This window comes from Danio rerio, chromosome 12 (genome assembly GCF_052040795.2).
Source record: "Danio rerio strain M-AB ecotype USA chromosome 12, GRCz13ab, whole genome shotgun sequence".
Taxonomy (NCBI): Eukaryota; Metazoa; Chordata; class Actinopteri; order Cypriniformes; family Danionidae; genus Danio; species Danio rerio.
The window spans coordinates 29,871,245-29,890,226 of record NC_141032.1 but is presented as its reverse complement, the minus strand read 5'-3'; the positions used below and the strand labels follow the sequence as shown (position 1 = coordinate 29,890,226).

The window sequence follows — 18,982 nt, the reverse complement described above, 5'->3', positions numbered from 1 at the left end:
TAATTTGTGTGTGTGTGTGTGTGTGTGTGTGTGTGTGTGTGTGTGTGTGTGTGTGTGTGTGTGTGTGTGTTGTTCAGTGCTTGTGCATGTTAGCTAACGTAGTTAATTCGTGCTCATAAACAAATCCTGGCGTGTTACCGTATTTTTCAACAAATAATTTTATTATGAAAGATGTACACACAAATCATTTAGCAATATTTCCTTTGACCGTTAGAGGGCGATTGTAATGTAACCCGGAATAAGAAGTTACCGGACGAGCGATAGCAGTGCCATTTTCTTCCGGTGAAAAACAACAACATTGCTGAAGATGGCAGAGATCGGAGAAGACGAGCTCAAAAAGCTCGAATATTTGTCTCTGGTGTCTAAAGTTTGTACTGAACTTGACAACCATTTGGGAATAAATGATAAGGACCTTGGTAAGTTTATGAATCTACCGTGACCGTGTCACGTTGGTAACTAACGTTAGCTGGTTAGCCTCATTCCACAAGTACAGTCAAGGATTGTACGTCGTTACACGTTGTTACTTTACAGTCTAATTCTGTATTATATTATAACTTAAAGCGTGTTATGGGCAGTGATGTGGGCTTGTTTATTATTTTCAGAGCTACTTTGCAGATTGTTTATTTTAAAATACAACAGTGTTGCTTTTGGAGTTCTGTAAGGTCTTGAAGAGATAATTCAGCCAAAAACAAAAATCCTGTCATCATTTTCTCACTCTTTACTTGTGTCAAATGTTCGTGAGTTTGTACTGTTGAACACACGCACGCACGCACACACATGATATTTTGAAGAAAGCTGGACAACTGTAACCATTGACTTTCACAATATTTGTTTCTCCTAAAATCTAAAATGGACTGATTCAGGTCTATAGCTTTCTTCGAAACATCTTCTTTTGTGCTCAACAGAAGAAACTCTTAAAGGTTTAGAACCACTGGAGGGCAAGTAAATTTAATTTGTTTGGGTAAACCATCTCTTTAACTCGGAGTAAACATTCACTCACTCACAGAATGTCCTTCGGCTTAGATTGAAGTAGAGTTGGTTTTATATTCACACATTCCTTCAGTAACAACTTGTGACATGCTCCCGATATTGTTTACTATGGTATTTTGAATATTCAGTCTGAAGTACCATGTCAGTATGACTTCAAAACAACATCAGTACAGCACTATTTATTTGACTGAACATGGGTGTAGTCTGATGGTCATTGGCAGCTAATATGATTTCACTATTTAGAATTTGCAAAAAATAATTTTCTGAAATTATATTATTAAGGAGAACGTTCGAATATCTTAATATAAAATCAACCTTACCTCAATTCAGGTTAGTCCCTGATTTATCCTGGGTCACCACAGCGGAATGGACCAGCAATTAAATTTACTTGATAAATTTAACAAACCACTAAAGAAGTCTGTGTTAACAGTTCGTTGCTTTTTATGTCTTCCAGCTGAGTTTGTAATCAGTCTTGCTGAGAAAAACACAGCCTTTGATGGATTTAAGTCAGCACTGGTTAAGAATGGAGCAGATTTCACGGTAAATAATATAAATTAATCATTAAATAATATCATTGTACTAGGTTTCATAATCTTTGTTGCAGTTGTGGGACTAATTAAGCCAATTTGACCTGTCTTTTTTAGGATTCACTCATCGGCAATTTGCTTCGTCTCATTCAAACAATGCGCCCTCCTGCAAAAGCATCTACCAGTAAAGGTAAGTGCATTTTGGATCAGTTTACAGAATAGCAGCTCATATTGATTTCACCAACATTTTTAAGCGAGTCAGGCTTTTTGCATTTTTCTTGCCATATTGTGATATTAAATTATTATTGTTTTTTTTAATTGTCATGTTTTATGTGATTTTATGTTTTATGTACAGCCTCTTTTCCTGCGGCTAAGCCAAAAAATGAAAAAGACAAGCTGAAAGAGCTTTTCCCAGCTCTCTGCAGACCTGATAATCCTACTACCAGGGTACTTATTTATAATTTACCTTAATGCATACATATTTGGCTTATTTAGGTGAAAAATGTCACATTTTGGTGTCTATTCCAAGTTATAATATTATATAAATTAATTATTAATGTTATATTCATAGTAGGGCTGCACAATATATTGTTTCAGCATCGATATTGCAATGTGATCATTCGCAATAGTCACATCATGAGTATATGCAATGTTGAGTCTGGATTATATTGGATCATTTTGCAAGTGTTTTCAAGGCCTGTAACTGTATGAGTGGTATAAAAGCATTCAGGCTTAAAAAAATTGTTTCGTTTAAAAATGAAGATGATGCAGTATTATTTTACATTTGTCTTTTCATTTACTGTATTTCTAAATACAGTTCGACTGCTCGGATAACAATAAGACTGTTTATTTAATTGGCATCCTTTTTCTTATTGAATTTATCTATGCTTGTAGATTGTTTATTATAATTTATGCACTCCCCTACAGAATCATCCCAATCAATCTAAAATGATATTTTTTTTTCTGAACATTTATTCAACTAATCTTATGAAATTATATTCATATCGCAGTACGCATTGCAGAATTAAAAAATATCGCAATGTTAGAATTTTCCAATATCATGCAGCCCTAACTCATAGGCAGTATATTTAATGTATGTGTCTACTAGAATGTTTCAAATAATGTTTGTGAAAACAAAAACTATTAAATCTAATTGAAATAATTTCCATCATCATTTAATGTAACTGACGTATTTCTGTAATAATGAAACTACATACTTTTCCGACCTGAACTTATAAAAAGAATTACGTAATTACACCTTCTGACAAATGGGTAAAACATTAGATTGAAGGATTTAGTGAAAGTATAATGACTTAAAATGATAATTAAATACTTTTTTATTGCCTTTAAGTATTTTTTAGGGAATGACAATTCAGTAAGCATTTTCTGTAAAACATGGTAAAAATATTAGATAATTATAATTTTATGCTCTTAGTTTTTGTGGGGCTCAAAAACTTTTTTTTTCCTTTTAGACCCAGATATTATATTGGAGTTTCTTATTTGTTCCCAAGGGGCAATTTGGTTTATAGCAATAGCTGACACAATAGAACACACACTTAAACATAAAAGTTCACACAAAAATGATTGTAGTAAATATATAAAGTGAAATAAATAAATAAGATAAACAGAAGGAGTGATCAACCAATCACATTCAAGCTGCAGGAATATAAAGTGTACATAAAAGAGATGCATGCTTTAAGCTTGTTAAGTAGCCCAACTGTATTTCAGTGAATACCTACAGCTCATAAACTAAGATATATCTGTTCTTCTGGCTAGAATATGCTGGATGAGGATGATGTGAAAGTTGCTGCAGATGCTATGAAAGAGTTGGAGATGTTTATGCCCAGTGTTAGTGGAACAGAACCTAGCAGCAGTAAACACAGGTGAGGATATCTGTGCTTTAACATAAAACACTTGAAACTGATTTTACAACAACGTTATTCTCTTTTTAAATATAATTGTCATTCGTCTTAGATCTGAAACAAGCAGCAGCAGTAGGAAGAAGCGGAGGAGCAGAAGCCGGAGCAGAGATAGAGATCGGGATCGAGACAGAGATCGGGAGAGGGACAGAGATAGAGACCGAAGGAGACGCCATCGCTCTCGCTCCCGTTCTAGATCTCGTTCTAATGAGAGGGACAGGAGAAAGCGCAGGAGCCGCTGGCACTCTCGCAGCAGATCCAGGAGTCCAGCTCGCACAGACAGAGACAAAGGCTCAGACCGCTGGAAGGACAAACATGTGGACCGCCCTCCACCAGAGGAGCCGTCTGTGGCTGATATCTACAATGGCAAAGTCACCAGTATCATGCAGTTTGGCTGCTTTGTGCAGTTGGAAGGACTTAGGTATGTTTTAGATACGAGGCTGTTGATCTTGATAATGGCATAGTGTTATACTTATTTAGTCTTATTTTTTTCTTCTGTGTTCCATCTGTACAGGAAACGCTGGGAAGGTTTGGTCCATATTTCTGAGCTTAGGAGAGAGGGTCGTGTGGCAAATGTGGCTGATGTGGTCAGCAAAGGTCAAAGAGTCAAAGTCAAGGTGTTGTCCTTCACTGGATCCAAAACAAGTCTGAGCATGAAGGTGAGTGAGCTCTATCTTTATAGACTCTGTGAGCGAGAACTGCAACATAGGGGCCTGAAAACACACTTTTGAGACCTCTCTGGTCAAACTAAAAAACGTTCAGACTGTGCTGTACATTGAAAATTTTTGATTAAAATGATATACTTGTACATATCGGGCTATACCTACTGCAATGGTTTGCTATAAACAAGTGATTTAATGCATAACAGTGTTTCCTCTAGGATTTTTCAGTTGTGGTGGCAGGCCTTTTACACAGATCTTACTACTACCTATGGTGTTATTTTAATGACAAATGTCGTGAGAGCAGTATTAAAAAGTTGAGATCGCATTCATGTAATGCAAGCATGCAAATCTCTTTGCTTGCGTGCTGATTTCCTCTGTTCGTGCAGTAAAGTGAATTGAAACAGCCTTAAACTCCAGCAAGATAAAGTAATTGTATGCAGATCCACAGACCTTTATTTATAAATAAATTATAATTATGGAAATTGTGTTCATCATAACTGAAAGTTACGTCATGTTTGCTGGCCTCACGCATCTCGCACCCCTTTCAGTCAGTTAGCATGTAACCTTAAAGGGTTAAACAAATAAAGCACAGCACTTCTACGATTACAGAAAAGTTTGCTCTGTTACAATTCACTTACATTTTAATACGTTTTATTGCAATTTTTAACCTGGTATTAAAAAAAGGACTCACGTTTAGTCCAAGCCACTCCCCCGGAGAATTGTCTTTCTATAACGATCGCTGATTGGCTCCAGTACTAGAAGGCCGGCTTTATTTGCCATATAGTGATCACTGATGGGCTCCTGTACTACAAGGCGGGCTTTATTCGCCGTATTGACTGTTACACATTTCCCCATTCAAAAGTATAAGAGTGACACATCTTGTGTATTCTATTGTCTTTGATGTAGCGGAAACCATGTATAAGTATACATTTCAAAACTTGTTGTGATGCTTTCTTTTCTCTGGAATTATATGAAACACATGGTTTTATTTTTTTAAAGTATTATTTCACATATTAAATATCACTTCAAATAGCCTGCTATTGGATAAAACGTTTTCTTCAACATCATACAGTCTTAAAAAAAGAGATGGTTTTGCTAAATCATGTATGAGCATCTGTCATCTAAAAGAAGAATGGCTAAAAACAGCCTGGCATGCACATTACAGCATTTTAGTCATTTCTGTGAATGGGGATAGTTTTGAAAATATACTTGCCAGTATAAAAACCTTTCAGCAAAGGACAGAAAATATTTCTGTTTTAGTCCATTGTCAAAATTTAGGATAGTAATTCATGTTGTGTTTTGTCTTCATTTACAAGGATGTTGACCAGGACACTGGTGAAGATCTGAACCCCAACAGGAGGAGAAATGTGGGTGGAGAAGGTCAGGAAGAGTCCGCTATGAGAAATCCTGACAGACCCACCAATCTTAACCTTGGCCATGCTCCTGAGGTTGAGGACGACACGCTAGAACGCAAACGACTAACCAAGATATCTGATCCAGAGAAATGGGAAATCAAACAGGTGCATGACAATCTTTAATGTGAAAAATAATTCAAAACTTTTTTTTTCTTCTTGGCATTCGTTTAAACATGCATGTTGGTCTGTCTACTTTTAGATGATTGCTGCTAATGTGTTGTCTAAAGAAGAATTCCCAGACTTCGATGAAGAGACAGGAATTTTGCCTAAGGTAGATGATGAGGAAGGTATGAGATGCATTCTGCACTGGTCTTTTTATTCTGAACTTATCAGAAATCATTTTTTCATAAAATGCCTGTAGCTGCACGAAGAGTTTCTCAATGTTTTTCTGGTTTGTCTGTCAGATGAGGACTTAGAGATTGAGCTGGTGGAAGAGGAACCTCCATTTCTAAGGGGACATACCAAACAGAGCATGGACATGAGTCCTGTCAAGATTGTCAAGGTTTGTCAAGATTGCACTCTCACTCTACAGCTGCATTATATGAAGCAAAAACACTTCACATTTCTGACTTCACACATGGATATATTATTTTTTTTCCTGGCAGAACCCCGATGGATCTCTCTCCCAAGCAGCTATGATGCAGAGTGCCCTGGCCAAAGAGCGAAGAGAAGTAAAACAGGCCCAACGGGAGGCTGAAATGGACTCCATCCCCATGGGCCTTAATAAACACTGGGTGGACCCACTGCCTGACGGTAAGACATTCAAACTTACTTTTGCAAAGCTTTGGCAAAAAAAAAAAAAATCTTCTGAGAATTCAATTCTGCTGTGATTCTGAGATGGGCATAGGACAATTACCAGTTTCAAGGTTTACTGCGGTTTGGAAAAGTCAAGGTTTTAAAACCACTAAAGTCTTCTGTTATACCGTTCCTGCTGTATATGCAAGTTTGTTTGTTTTTTTTTCTAAAAATTTAGTTTTTTAGTTGTCTTTACCCAGGCATTTAAAACAAACATATTTTAGAGCAGTAATCACAAACTCACATTTTCATCCAAGGTTATCTTCCATTTGAATCTTATATTGTCCTATACCTATTCTGAGATTTTCAAAATGCATCGCTATTTTCTCTTGAATTGATTCTCAGCTTAGTTTTTAACAGCTAATTCTGCTTTATGCTCTACAAACAGCCGTACTATGATTGCAGCCATTTTCTTACAAATTGATCCTAAAATAATTATTAATATTCATTCATTCATTCATTCATTTTATTTACAACTCAGTCTCTTTATTAATCAGGAGTCACCACAGCGTAATGAACTGCCAACTTATCCAGCATATGTTTTACTCAGCTGATGCCCTTTCAGCTGCAACCCATCACTGGGAAACACTCATTCACACACATACACTACAGACAATTTTAGATTATTAAATTCACCTACAGCACATGTTTTTTTTTTTTTGGACTTGTGGGGGAAACAGGAGCATCCACGGGGAGAACATGCAAACTCCACACAGAAATGCCAACTTACCCAGCCGGGGCTCGAACTAGCGACCTTCTTGCTGTGAGGCGATTGCGCCACTGTGCTGCCCGTTATTAATATTGTTAGAGTGATAAAGATTTAAGTAAATTAGAAGGAGGAGCTGTATTTACATTAATCCCGGCCACTATACCTCATGAGCTTTTGACTGTCTGGTTAAAAACTAGCCTGCCCTGTAGTAGCCATCTGCTGTTGAAATCTAAGCTCAGAATCAATTCAAGAGATATTAACAATGCATTTTGAAAATTGCAGATTCGATTTCTCGATCAATTTTTCGCCACAGCTCTATTATCCTAGGATATTATGTGAATCCACATATATGTCAAAGACAAGATGCTCTATTTGGTATAAAATTGTATTGTCTCTTTTAAATTTCCTTTGTGACAATGGTATTTTAGAAAATGGGTGACATATTTCACCATAATTCAGTGTAACATTGATTTATGTATAGTATACATATATTATCTGACCTATTCAATAAAATATTTAAAAGGATCGTTAATTATATAAAAACTGTATCTATTTTAAATGATTAAATAAAGCTGTAAAATCGTCTTGCTGACAAATGGTTAATGAATAGGCAATTGGATTATTAAAATTGCAATAATTAGTATTCTGGGCTGCAATGTGATCCTTATATGAATATTGTTTGAAATGTAGTTGAAAAGATTTCGCTAATAACATATGAAGACTAAATATATAAAAATGGTGAAGTAGGATTGTATGAGTAAACGGATGTTCTGTGCTTAAAAATCAATAAAACATTGTGCAATATGAAAACACTGATCACTCCAGATAAACCTCCTTCCGATTAGTCCATTCTGTGGTTTAGTGAGTTCGTAGATGGCCATCTGATTTCCTGAGGTCTGCTATCGAGGCAGATGGTGACTGGCTTGCACATAACAACACTATCTCTGCTTCTCATATGCCCTCTGGCCTTGTATGAGCTCAAGTCTATTACTGTCTTTGTTCGTCCATAACAAATGCTTTTTCTTGTCTTCACACAGTTGACGGCAGGCAGATTGCTGCCAACATGAGGGGCATAGGTATGATGCCCAATGATATCCCTGAATGGAAGAAACATGCTTTTGGTGGCAACAAGGCCTCCTATGGAAAAAAGACGCAACTTTCTATTCTGGAGCAGAGAGAGAGTCTTCCCATCTACAAGCTGAAAGAGCAGCTCATTCAGGTGGGACTCAATAGTGATGGGGATATTTGTGCCAGATTTCAGTTTAGTTCTGTCCATATATTCAACCATTGTGTTTTTACAGGCTGTCCATGACAATCAGATCCTGATTGTTATTGGTGAGACAGGCTCAGGGAAGACCACTCAGATCACACAATACCTGGCAGAAGCAGGATACACCACACGAGGGAAGATTGGGTGCACACAACCCAGAAGAGTGGCTGCTATGTCTGTGGCTAAAAGAGTGTCTGAAGAGTACGGTTGTTGTTTAGGTCAAGAGGTAGGTCATTACTAGGAATGGTGAAAAATAGTTTTTGTTAAATAGTTTTTTCAATTAACAATTAAAAAAAAGTGGTCAATTCAATATTGATATTTATTTGTAAGTGGGCTTATTCTGTATTATGGAGGGCTGTGCAATTAATCAAAATTGAATAGTAATCATGATATGAAACATTGTGATTTAGCAAATCGCAAAAGGCTGTGATATGAATACTATAGAAATATAACATAAATATGGACCTGAGAACAGGTGTCTATTTCTGTGTGACTTTATTGCCAGTCAATTAAATGAGGAAAATATCGTTTTGCCTAATCAACATTGCTTAAACCATACTAGTTAATACAGCCCACCATTTAGGATGCATCAATATTAGTCAGAGAACTATATATATATATATATATATATATATATATATATATATATATATATATATATATATATATATATATATATATATATATATATATATATATATATATATTAATGGAAAAAAACAGGAACTTTTTTTTTTTTAGGTTTCATTTTTAGATTACAATGTTAAACTTTTTTTTTTCTTAAAGACTTGCACAGATGATTTGTTTACCGCAAAACTAGCAATGTAAGCAAACAAAATCATATGGTTATGTCTGATTTTATTTGTACTTTAATATACATATACAGTTAAAGTCTTTAGAATAGAATTATTAGCCCTCCTTTGGTTTTATTTTATTTTTTAAATATTTCCCAAATGATATTAAACACTATAAGGAAATTTTCACAGTATGTCTAATCATATATTTTCTTCTGGAGAAAGTCTTATTTGTTTTATTTCAGTTAGAATAATAGCAGTTTTTAATTTTTTAAAAACCATTTTAAGGACAAAATTATCTGCCCCTTTAAACTATATATTTTTTTAAATTATATTTCGTCTACAGAACAAACCATCGTTATACAATGATTTGCCTTATTACTAGGGGTATAACGATACACAAAAGGCACGGTTCGGTTCGGTTCACAGTTTTGGAGCCACGGTTCGGTTCGGTACGGTTTGGTTTCTGTTTGCTGTGGGGTTAGGGTTGATGTCATGCTAACAGCAATGCTAAGGGACAATTTACTTAATAACAAGAACATCTTACCTTTTTCTTTATTAACTTTGTCATCGCATTTTTAGTACAGTCAGGATACCCGAGTAAACAACTAGAATTAAATAAATACCTCCAATATAGACTAGTCAGAAAAAAAAACTATTCTCTTTAGTGCAGCCATCTTAACTAAGTAAACTAAAATTAAATAAATAACTGCAGTGTAGACTAGTGAAAGATCTTCTTCAAAAACACCATAATATCCACATTCTGCGATGAGAGACTTGATCTCTGTGCAGACACAGACGCTCATTTTTGATTATATGGTTTCATTTAGATAGATAGGTTTCCGTTTAAATTAACGAAAAATATACATATATTGTGTTTGTAAAGTGTTTTTTCATGACATATTCACCAGTAAAATACATTGCGGTTGTGTCTGAAACTAATGTTAGGGTTGTAGCCGGCTGTATGTTTGCCTCCCGATCTCTCTCTCTCTCCCGCTCTCTCTATGCCGGTCATTTATTTAGGTCCGCCTTCACGACAGCTGATGCCTGTCATTTCTGTAGGCCCGCCTTTTTGACAGCTGATTGGTCAGGAGACCGATCTATCATCATTTGGTGACGCAGCGCGGGAATGTAAAAAGCTTGTCAGGAAGAGCGGGAGAGAGAGCGCTTTTTCCTTTGATCTCGTTTTTCGTGTATTTTTCTGACATGATTATGATTTTCGTTGTTTTTGCTTAACTTTCGTTTGGGTAAAATTATTTTGCATTACTTTTGCCCACTTTAAGAAATTTTGTGAGGTTTGTACATTTTTATTTCAATTGATTTGTATATTATTTTTTAGCTCCGACAATATAGCTGTATCTCCTCAAGTTCAGTCTTAGTGTAAGGTGGATAGGGAAAATGTCATACGATTTCTATTTTGCAAACACGTAGAAAATGTATTGTTAAAGACATCAGGTAAGAGGTGAAGGTCATCTTTGTTTATTTTATTCAGTATATGGAAGAATGCGGCGCACTGCGCTGAAGACCTTTTTTTTCTTTTCATCAGTTTTAGCGAGGTAAGAGGGGTTATTCATGAGTTAGAATTGTTTTATTATATTTATTTCTTTTGTTTGTCTTCACTATCACCCCCTTGCTCGAGTTTAACTAATTTTTGTTTGATACTTTTGTTTGAATTTGTTACTTTATTATATTATTTTTATTAGTGTAAATATTTCTCTTTTTTTGTATATTCGGGCATTATTCTAGTTTTACTTTTGTACATTAAATCACTTTTGTTGGCAGTTCTGTTGCTTACACCCTCACATTGTGAAATTACCACACTTTTTAAATGTTTTTCCTTACAAGTAAGGCTTTGTCTACGACACGAATTCTATTCCTGTACTCAACTGGAAAACCAAAATGTTTCCACACAGATGACTTAAATGTGTCTGGGGGATCTGCAATCTCAGTACTATGTGAAGCAGCCATCCTGCGTCCAGTAGTAACGAGTGTGATGCTTACTCAAGTCACATGACATGACATTCACTAAAATACTAACTTTAGAATATAATATTTAGAACAAATCCTCATCATTACTAAAACAATTTAATCAAATATGATAATAAAGATCTGTTTAAATTGGTTCAATTAGTTAGAGACAAGTGACGTCAACCTCAACAATGGGCAGCAGGGGGCGTGAGAGTACCGCGGTACGCCACGAGAGTTTCGCGATACGTGTCGTGGTTGGTGTATCGCGATATTTCGGTTCGGTTTTAATATCGTTACACCCCTACTTATTACCCTAACCTGCCTAGTTAACCTACTTAACCTAGTTAAGCCTTTAAATGTCACTTAGGCTGTATAGAAGTATCTCGAAAAAAATCTAGTCAAATATTAGTTACTGTCATGATGGAAAAGATAAAATAAATCAGTTATTAGAAATGAGTCATAAAAAATATTGAGTTTAGAAATGTGTTGAAAAAAATCTTCTCTCCGTTAAACATAAATTGGGGGAAAAAATAAACGGGGATTAATAATTCAGGGGGCTAATAATTCTGACCTCAACTGTACATGCTTGTACCCGTATGCCTAAAATAAAGTGTTCTGTGATCCCTTTTAGAAATATCAATAGCCTTTGCAAGCTAGTTTTCAATTAATGAATTTGGGACAATTCGAATCATTACTCATCCCTAGTTTATACTACAAGTATTTTGACAGTATAGACAACAATTTACAAACATTTCAATATAACGTTCTGAGCATTCATTTTTGTGCCTGCACAGGTTGGCTACACCATCCGTTTTGAGGACTGCACTAGTCCTGAGACAGTCATTAAATACATGACGGACGGTATGCTGTTAAGAGAGTGTCTTATTGACCCTGATCTGGGCCAGTATGCCATCATTATGCTGGATGAGGCCCATGAGAGGACCATCCACACAGACGTGCTCTTCGGCCTTCTCAAGAAGGTACAATTCACATTTTAGACTTTGTTAGTCAGTCTCTATACTGTTCAGAATTCTGAATGTTGGAGTATTGTTTAAAATATTGTTTAAAATACCAACTATTGTTAGTGTTTTTTTAAGGAAATTACTCTTTTACTTTCTTTTATTTTACACTGTCTTGTTTTTCTTTCCTTTTTTGATTATTTAGACTGTACAGAAACGAACTGACATGAAGCTCATTGTGACATCTGCCACACTGGATGCCGTGAAATTCTCACAGTACTTTTATGAAGCACCTATTTTTACAATCCCTGGTCGTACATACCCGGTAGAGGTTTTGTATACAAAAGAACCTGAAACTGACTATCTGGATGCCAGTCTGATCACAGTCATGCAGATTCACCTCACTGAACCTCCAGGTAAGCTTTCAAACACAATTCTACAAAACAAAATTATTAAATTTGAAAAACAGTTCCAATTAATAAAAATTATTAATTGTGCAGGTGATATCTTGGTGTTCCTGACGGGTCAGGAGGAGATTGACACGGCTTGTGAGATCCTTTATGAAAGAATGAAATCTCTCGGTCCTGATGTTCCAGAGCTGATCATTCTCCCAGTCTACTCTGCCCTGCCCAGTGAAATGCAGACCAGGATCTTTGACCCAGCACCACCTGGAAGTAGAAAGGTACCATCTGTTGTTTCTCCATTCTTTGGTCACCTCAAACATTAATCTAGAATTCCCAGAAAATTTCTATTACATGATTTTAATTCACATTAACAAACCATTCTGCTTTTTCTGTGCTGTTCTTAGGTGGTCATTGCTACAAACATTGCTGAGACCTCTTTGACAATTGATGGGATCTACTATGTGGTGGATCCAGGTTTTGTCAAGCAGAAGGTGTATAACTCTAAAACTGGCATTGATCAGCTAGTGGTGACCCCCATCTCACAGGTATCAGCCACTACAATAAACCCAGTCTAGATGCTGTTTTCATCAGAAGGTACTTGACTCCTAAACCTCATGTTTATGGTTCATAGGCTCAAGCTAAGCAGCGAGCAGGTAGAGCTGGAAGAACAGGCCCTGGGAAGTGTTACAGACTCTACACAGAACGTGCCTACAGGGATGAGATGCTCACAACCAATGTACCTGAGATTCAAAGAACCAACTTGGCCAGCACTGTACTTTCTCTCAAGGTATAGTTCCACACAAAAATATTACAGCATGTTACACTATATTTTAACATGGTTTTATTTAGACATTTTAGTATATGTAAGTACTAGGGGTGGCAAAATTAATTGTTTCTTTGGTGCAATTCGGAATCGGTTCAGTAATAGATCGTAACAGTTTTTTTTTGTACTGATGTCATTTACCTCATATGTGCTTTATTGCGATAGCTTACTGTGGTGAGGTGAGCATGAGTAATTAAAACACTTCAACTACTTAAAACACAGAAACTTTGCACAGTTCACTATGTGTGCATTTGTCTTTCACTGACACTGGCGTGTCTTCAGAGCCCCGCATCAATCATGCATCATCGACGATCGCCGCTGCTGTTTATCAGTGTCGCTCATCGGTGAACAGCGTTAGAACCAATCGCAGCCCTGGGTGTATAAGAACTTGCTCGACAACACTCAGAAAGCGAGCTGGATGTTTACATTTGTTTATTTGCTATTAATGCTCATGCTGTTCAAAAGATATCGAATTAAACCGAATCGATAGCATGATAATTATAACCAGAACCAAACCGTGAGACCAGTGTAGGTTCACACCTCTAGATATGTACTAAATGTAAGGTTATAACCAATAATACAAAATATTAAGATTTTATACTGTTCATGTAAATAGATCACCAAAATCTATGTGAAATAAATTTAGAGGTTTCCGTCTTGATGCTTACTAAAGGGTATATTTAACAATGTTTTTTAAATTGATTGAATTTAAATTACATTAACCCCCTCTTAACCTACATTTTTTCCAATTTCAAATTAACTTTATTTATTTCTTTACATTTTCATGAAGGATGTACATGTTTAGCATACAACAGTTGTCTTTCAGGTCAATTTGTACACCATAAAAACTACTGGCACACACATGCAGACTCCAATACCAAGAATCTCCTGCTTTTTACTATTACTGTCTTGCTAAACTTTTCACACTCATGTAGGTACTTTTAGCATTAGAAAGTATTCCCTTTACTTCAGAGTGTTGCCCAATGATTAAACATTGATGAAAAAATCTTTTTTTCTTTTTTTTTTTTTTTTTTAAGATTTGATTTGTGGTCTATACAGAGTTCGAAGACAACAAGAGGGTTAAAGAAAGATTAAAGATAAACTTTGCTGCATCATAATGCGTAATTGGGGCATTTACACACCTTGCTTACCTTTAAACCTTTGTTTCATAACCTGGTGCCCTGCCTTTTTAGTCTGGTTCATTTATGCATATAAGTGCAGAATAGCATATGAGTACAGAGAACTGGCTATACATATCACATCTGTCTCTTTCTCATTCATCACAAGTATTAATGTATTTTGTTTGTTTGCAATCTGAAACATACTGTGAAAATGATCAAACACTTTTAAACATTGATTAAAAGACTTTTTTTAATATTCACTATTTTCTCTGTCCTCTAATCAGGCTATGGGCATCAATGACCTGTTGTCATTTGACTTTATGGATGCTCCACCTATGGAGACACTCATCACGGCCATGGAGCAGCTGTACACTCTGGGCGCTCTGGATGATGAAGGTCTACTCACACGCCTTGGTCGTAGAGTAAGTGTGCACATTTTCTTTGCTGAAACTTAGGAATGTTCTCTTATCATGGTTTTGGGTGTAGCTGCTTAATCTGCAGAATACAGTATTAAGTTTCTTATCACTGTTCCCATCAGATGGCTGAGTTTCCTCTGGAGCCCATGCTTTGTAAGATGTTGATCATGTCTGTCCATCTTGGCTGCAGTGAAGAGATGCTGACCATTGTGTCAATGCTTTCAGTACAGAATGTCTTCTACAGACCAAAGGTACTATTTTAGCTCACACACATTTCTATGTGTAGTGCACTAAGCACAGTTATGCTGGCTTCATACCAAATGTGAATTCATACCAAACGTGTATGCATGAGTAGATTACATACAAAGTCAATGCAAACACGGGATTAAAAGTGAATTTCTGCAGAGCGGTGCAGATGAGACCAATTTTGCAATGCATTTGCTGCGATCTTGCATAAATTTGCCTTAATCATGTCTTCTCTGCCATTTAAAAAAAAAAATTTAAATTAGTGAGGTGAAAAACATCCCGCAACTGACCTAGAGTAATTGATGTGATTCGAATGCTCTTGTCAGGTTTGTTGTGAACTTGACATTATATCATTACATAGAGTTTAAGGTATCCAAGTAGACTGATCCTAAAATGATTTCAATCTCAGGACAAACAAGCTCTGGCAGACCAGAAGAAGGCCAAGTTTCACCAGCCTGAGGGAGACCACCTGACTTTGTTGGCTGTCTATAACTCCTGGAAGAACAACAAGTTTTCCAACCCCTGGTGTTACGAGAACTTCATTCAAGCCCGATCTCTCCGACGTGCACAGGATATCCGCAAACAGATGCTGGGCATCATGGACAGGTGAGGGGATCAGAACTTTATACAGGCTTGGTTGTGCTTTTTAAATTAAATTGGATTGTGATAGGCTTTTAATATTATAAATATTTTTTTTAGCTTTTAAAAATGCGGCAATTTGCATAATCACAGCCTCTAACAACCTGTCTACACGTGACAATGCAGATTAAACCACTTTACATTTTTTAGTTAATTTGTTTTAATAAAAGAATACTTTTATCATGCAGAATATGCAAAGTTTTTTAGCATTTATATTGTACGGTGACATATATTTTAAAGCCACTTAACTAATTGAATTAATGTCAGTGAAGTGAAACATGCTGAGTACTTTCATTACCAAAAATAAAACTAATAAGAAAACGCATTTAATAAGTTTAATTTAAAAACAATATCAAGAGAAGTGATATTAAACTTTACAGAAACCCATGGCCCAAAATAATAAAATGAGATCAGTCTAGAAAACCAATGAATTTAATTAAACATTAATGAAATCATTTTTTAAAAAAATGAAGGAAATTTTTTTTTCGCTTAACCTCACTATTCTTTACAAAAACAGACAAGGATCATTCCCTCCCACTTTGAGAAACACACTATTTATACACACGTACATCTATTTATTTAACAACACTTATTGTTAAAAAATTTTATTTGCACAAAAAATATAGCTATACGTACATTATTGTATATATTAATACACTGTACACATATTTGTCAAAATTGTGTTTTCCTATTTTTTATTTCTTTATTATCTGTGTCTTTGTCCTTTAACTGTCTTTGTTGCACTGTGTAGACGTCTGTCATTAAAACTAACTAAACTAACTAACTAAAACTCTGTGTACACATACCAAGCAGTAAAGCTCTTCCTGATTCTGATTTACCACATATTAATTGTTTAAAAACATTGAAAAAAACTTTACAAAACTGGTAATACGTGACCTCAAGAATCTTGGTTTGGAAATCTGAAACTAATCAACTGGCTAAAAGTCACAAAAAAAGGAAAGAGACATTTTAAAAGCAACGCCTACTGCGCATCCAATAACCACTGACAGGTGGCGCCACATATGTTGAGCGTTAGCATTGATCTGAGGAATCAAGGCACAAAAACAATCGGACAAACATTGAAACGATTAACAACACAAGCATAATTTAACACCTGCATTGTGGAATTTCTTATCCACAAAGAATTAATACAATTATTAATACAAATAATTATAATTCTGAGCTCTTAGACTTCAGTTATTTTACGTTTTGTTAATAATTACACATCATAAAATTTTGTTTTCAGGCACAAACTGGATGTGGTATCGTGCGGTAAGGCTACTGTGCGTGTACAGAAAGCCATCTGCAGTGGTTTCTTCCGGAACGCAGCCAAAAAGGATCCTCAAGAAGGTTACAGGACCCTCATAGACCAGCAGGTGGTCTACATCCACCCCTCCAGCGCATTGTTCAACCGCCAACCAGAATGGTACGTTTACAAGATGAGATTGTTTCTGTATTAACTACACAGCTAGTATCAATGTTGCATGTTTTTTACTATTATTTCCTTCTTCTCAGGGTGGTGTACCATGAGCTTGTGCTAACCACTAAAGAATACATGAGGGAAGTGACCACCATCGATCCAAGATGGCTTGTAGAATTCGCTCCAGCTTTCTTCAAAGTGTCTGATCCCACACGCCTCAGCAAACAGAAGAAGCAGCAGCGCTTGGAGCCTCTCTACAACCGCTACGAGGAACCAAACGCCTGGAGAATCTCCAGAGCCTTCAGGCGACGCTAGCATCTTCTCAGAAGGTCTTCATGAACTGCAAATGTCTGATACTGATGCTGAACAAAATATCAATTTTGTGTTTCTAGCAAAGTGGAGGATAACATGGACAGAAGCTAAAAATGTGTTTAAAAGACTCGAAAATAATGTGCCCTGTTCTTTTGCACCACATGCTTAAATTTATTGTAGTTTTTCCCCTCAAAAATTGAAATTGCCCTTATTTTTTGCAAGGCATTTCATTTTTATATACATCTGTTTTCTGCATGTGCTTCAGTAGGCATTGAGTCTTAGGGTACATTTGTGTATGATAATTGGATATTTAGCCTTGTGTTGTAGGCCAAACAGTCCTTTTTTCATTAGTTATCAAGAATATTAGAGCAACTGTTGTGCAGATTCTGTGGACGAGTCATGTGTGTCACAGAATCGGATGACGGCACATCTGTCTGGTCAGTGGATGTTGATTAAAGAGCTGAGAGGGAAAGGATTTTCAATAATTCAGTTAGTTTCTCTGCAGAAGTCTGGTCATAAACAAGTGAACAGGATGTTACGACTACTTTTTTTTTATCACACACGAATCACATCCTTATTTGGGACCTCTTTTCTGTTTTAATGTTTGAATTAAACAGCACACAGGATCAGTGTATTGGACCATTGTGAAAATGTTGTATAAAAACTTTTATTACAGGAAGTGATGGGGTGGAAATGTCCTGCAGTTTTTTGCTATCGTTTCTGCTTTTGTTATGTCATACATCTTAAATTAAACTCTCTGTCTTTTAAAAAGGCCTTCTTGAATTGTTTTTGATTTATAGTGAGCTTAAAATATTACATGCGTACTTATCTACATTTAAAATGATAATAATAAAGGGTAGTGTTTTAAAAGTTGTGTCATCTGCTTATCTGGCTGAAAACGAAATTCAGCTCAAAATTAATCCTGTTTTGTTTGATTAAATGTTTATTTTGCCAAACAATTAATATCCCGAGCCCTACTCAAAATTCAGTTTTAGTAGAAAATATTTTTAAATATAGGAGTTCTGCAACTAACAACACACTGTATAAACTACACCTTCATTTACTTTTATTAAAAAAAAAAAAAAAAACATTAAAAAATATTTTAGGATAATATTATAATTATTAGGATAAGGTTTCCTCCGGGTGCTCTGTTTTCCCCCACAGTCCAAAGACATGCAGTACAGGTGAATTGGGTAGGCTAAATTGTCCGTAGTGTATGAGTGTGGATGAGTGAGTATGGATGTTTCCCAGAGCTGGAAGGGCGTCCGCTGTGTAAAACATATGCTGGATAAGTTTACGGTTCATTCCGCTGTGGCGACCCCAGCTTAATAAAGGGACTAAACCGAAAAGAAAATGAATGAATATTATCTGAGAACTTCCTTACCTCAGAGCTACTGTATATATGCCGTTTACAGATTATAGACAGTTTAAAGCAATATATTTGCTACTTTTGTACTAATGTATTTGCCTAAAATCACTGTCCATTGAGACAGTCCCCCTTTTCTTAGATGCGTTAAAAATAATGAACACAATCCCCCTTTCACTACGTGATTCATTGTGATGCCTTACTTTACTCCTTACTTAGAAAAGTAA

At 35.9% G+C, this 18,982-nt stretch overlaps 1 protein-coding gene across 1 annotated transcript; it reads left to right on the top strand.

Moving 5' to 3' along the window:
* The first annotated feature begins 266 nt into the window (after nucleotides 1-266).
* dhx8 (DEAH (Asp-Glu-Ala-His) box polypeptide 8) lies at nucleotides 267-18,160 on the top strand. Its single transcript, XM_087276443.1, has 23 exons — nucleotides 267-416; nucleotides 1,445-1,530; nucleotides 1,635-1,707; nucleotides 1,873-1,964; nucleotides 3,294-3,400; nucleotides 3,492-3,857; nucleotides 3,951-4,095; nucleotides 5,415-5,618; nucleotides 5,713-5,800; nucleotides 5,918-6,015; nucleotides 6,119-6,266; nucleotides 8,055-8,236; nucleotides 8,319-8,513; nucleotides 11,844-12,029; nucleotides 12,214-12,424; nucleotides 12,509-12,690; nucleotides 12,817-12,957; nucleotides 13,044-13,199; nucleotides 14,641-14,778; nucleotides 14,895-15,023; nucleotides 15,428-15,624; nucleotides 16,904-17,083; nucleotides 17,173-18,160. The coding sequence occupies exons 1-23, from the start codon at nucleotides 308-310 to the stop codon at nucleotides 17,390-17,392; spliced, it is 3,633 nt and encodes a 1,210-aa protein (XP_087132569.1). The 5' UTR covers nucleotides 267-307; the 3' UTR covers nucleotides 17,393-18,160.
* Nucleotides 18,161-18,982: the final 822 nt, after the last annotated feature.

Coding starts and splice junctions, on each gene's coding strand:
- dhx8 (XM_087276443.1), top strand. CDS start 308: ATGGCAGAGATCGGAGAAGACGAGCTCAAAAAGCTCGAATATTTGTCT. Junction 8,237..8,318: donor TGAAAGAGCAGCTCATTCAG/GTGGGACTCAAT, acceptor GTGTTTTTACAG/GCTGTCCATGACAATCAGAT. Junction 8,514..11,843: donor GTTGTTGTTTAGGTCAAGAG/GTAGGTCATTAC, acceptor GTGCCTGCACAG/GTTGGCTACACCATCCGTTT.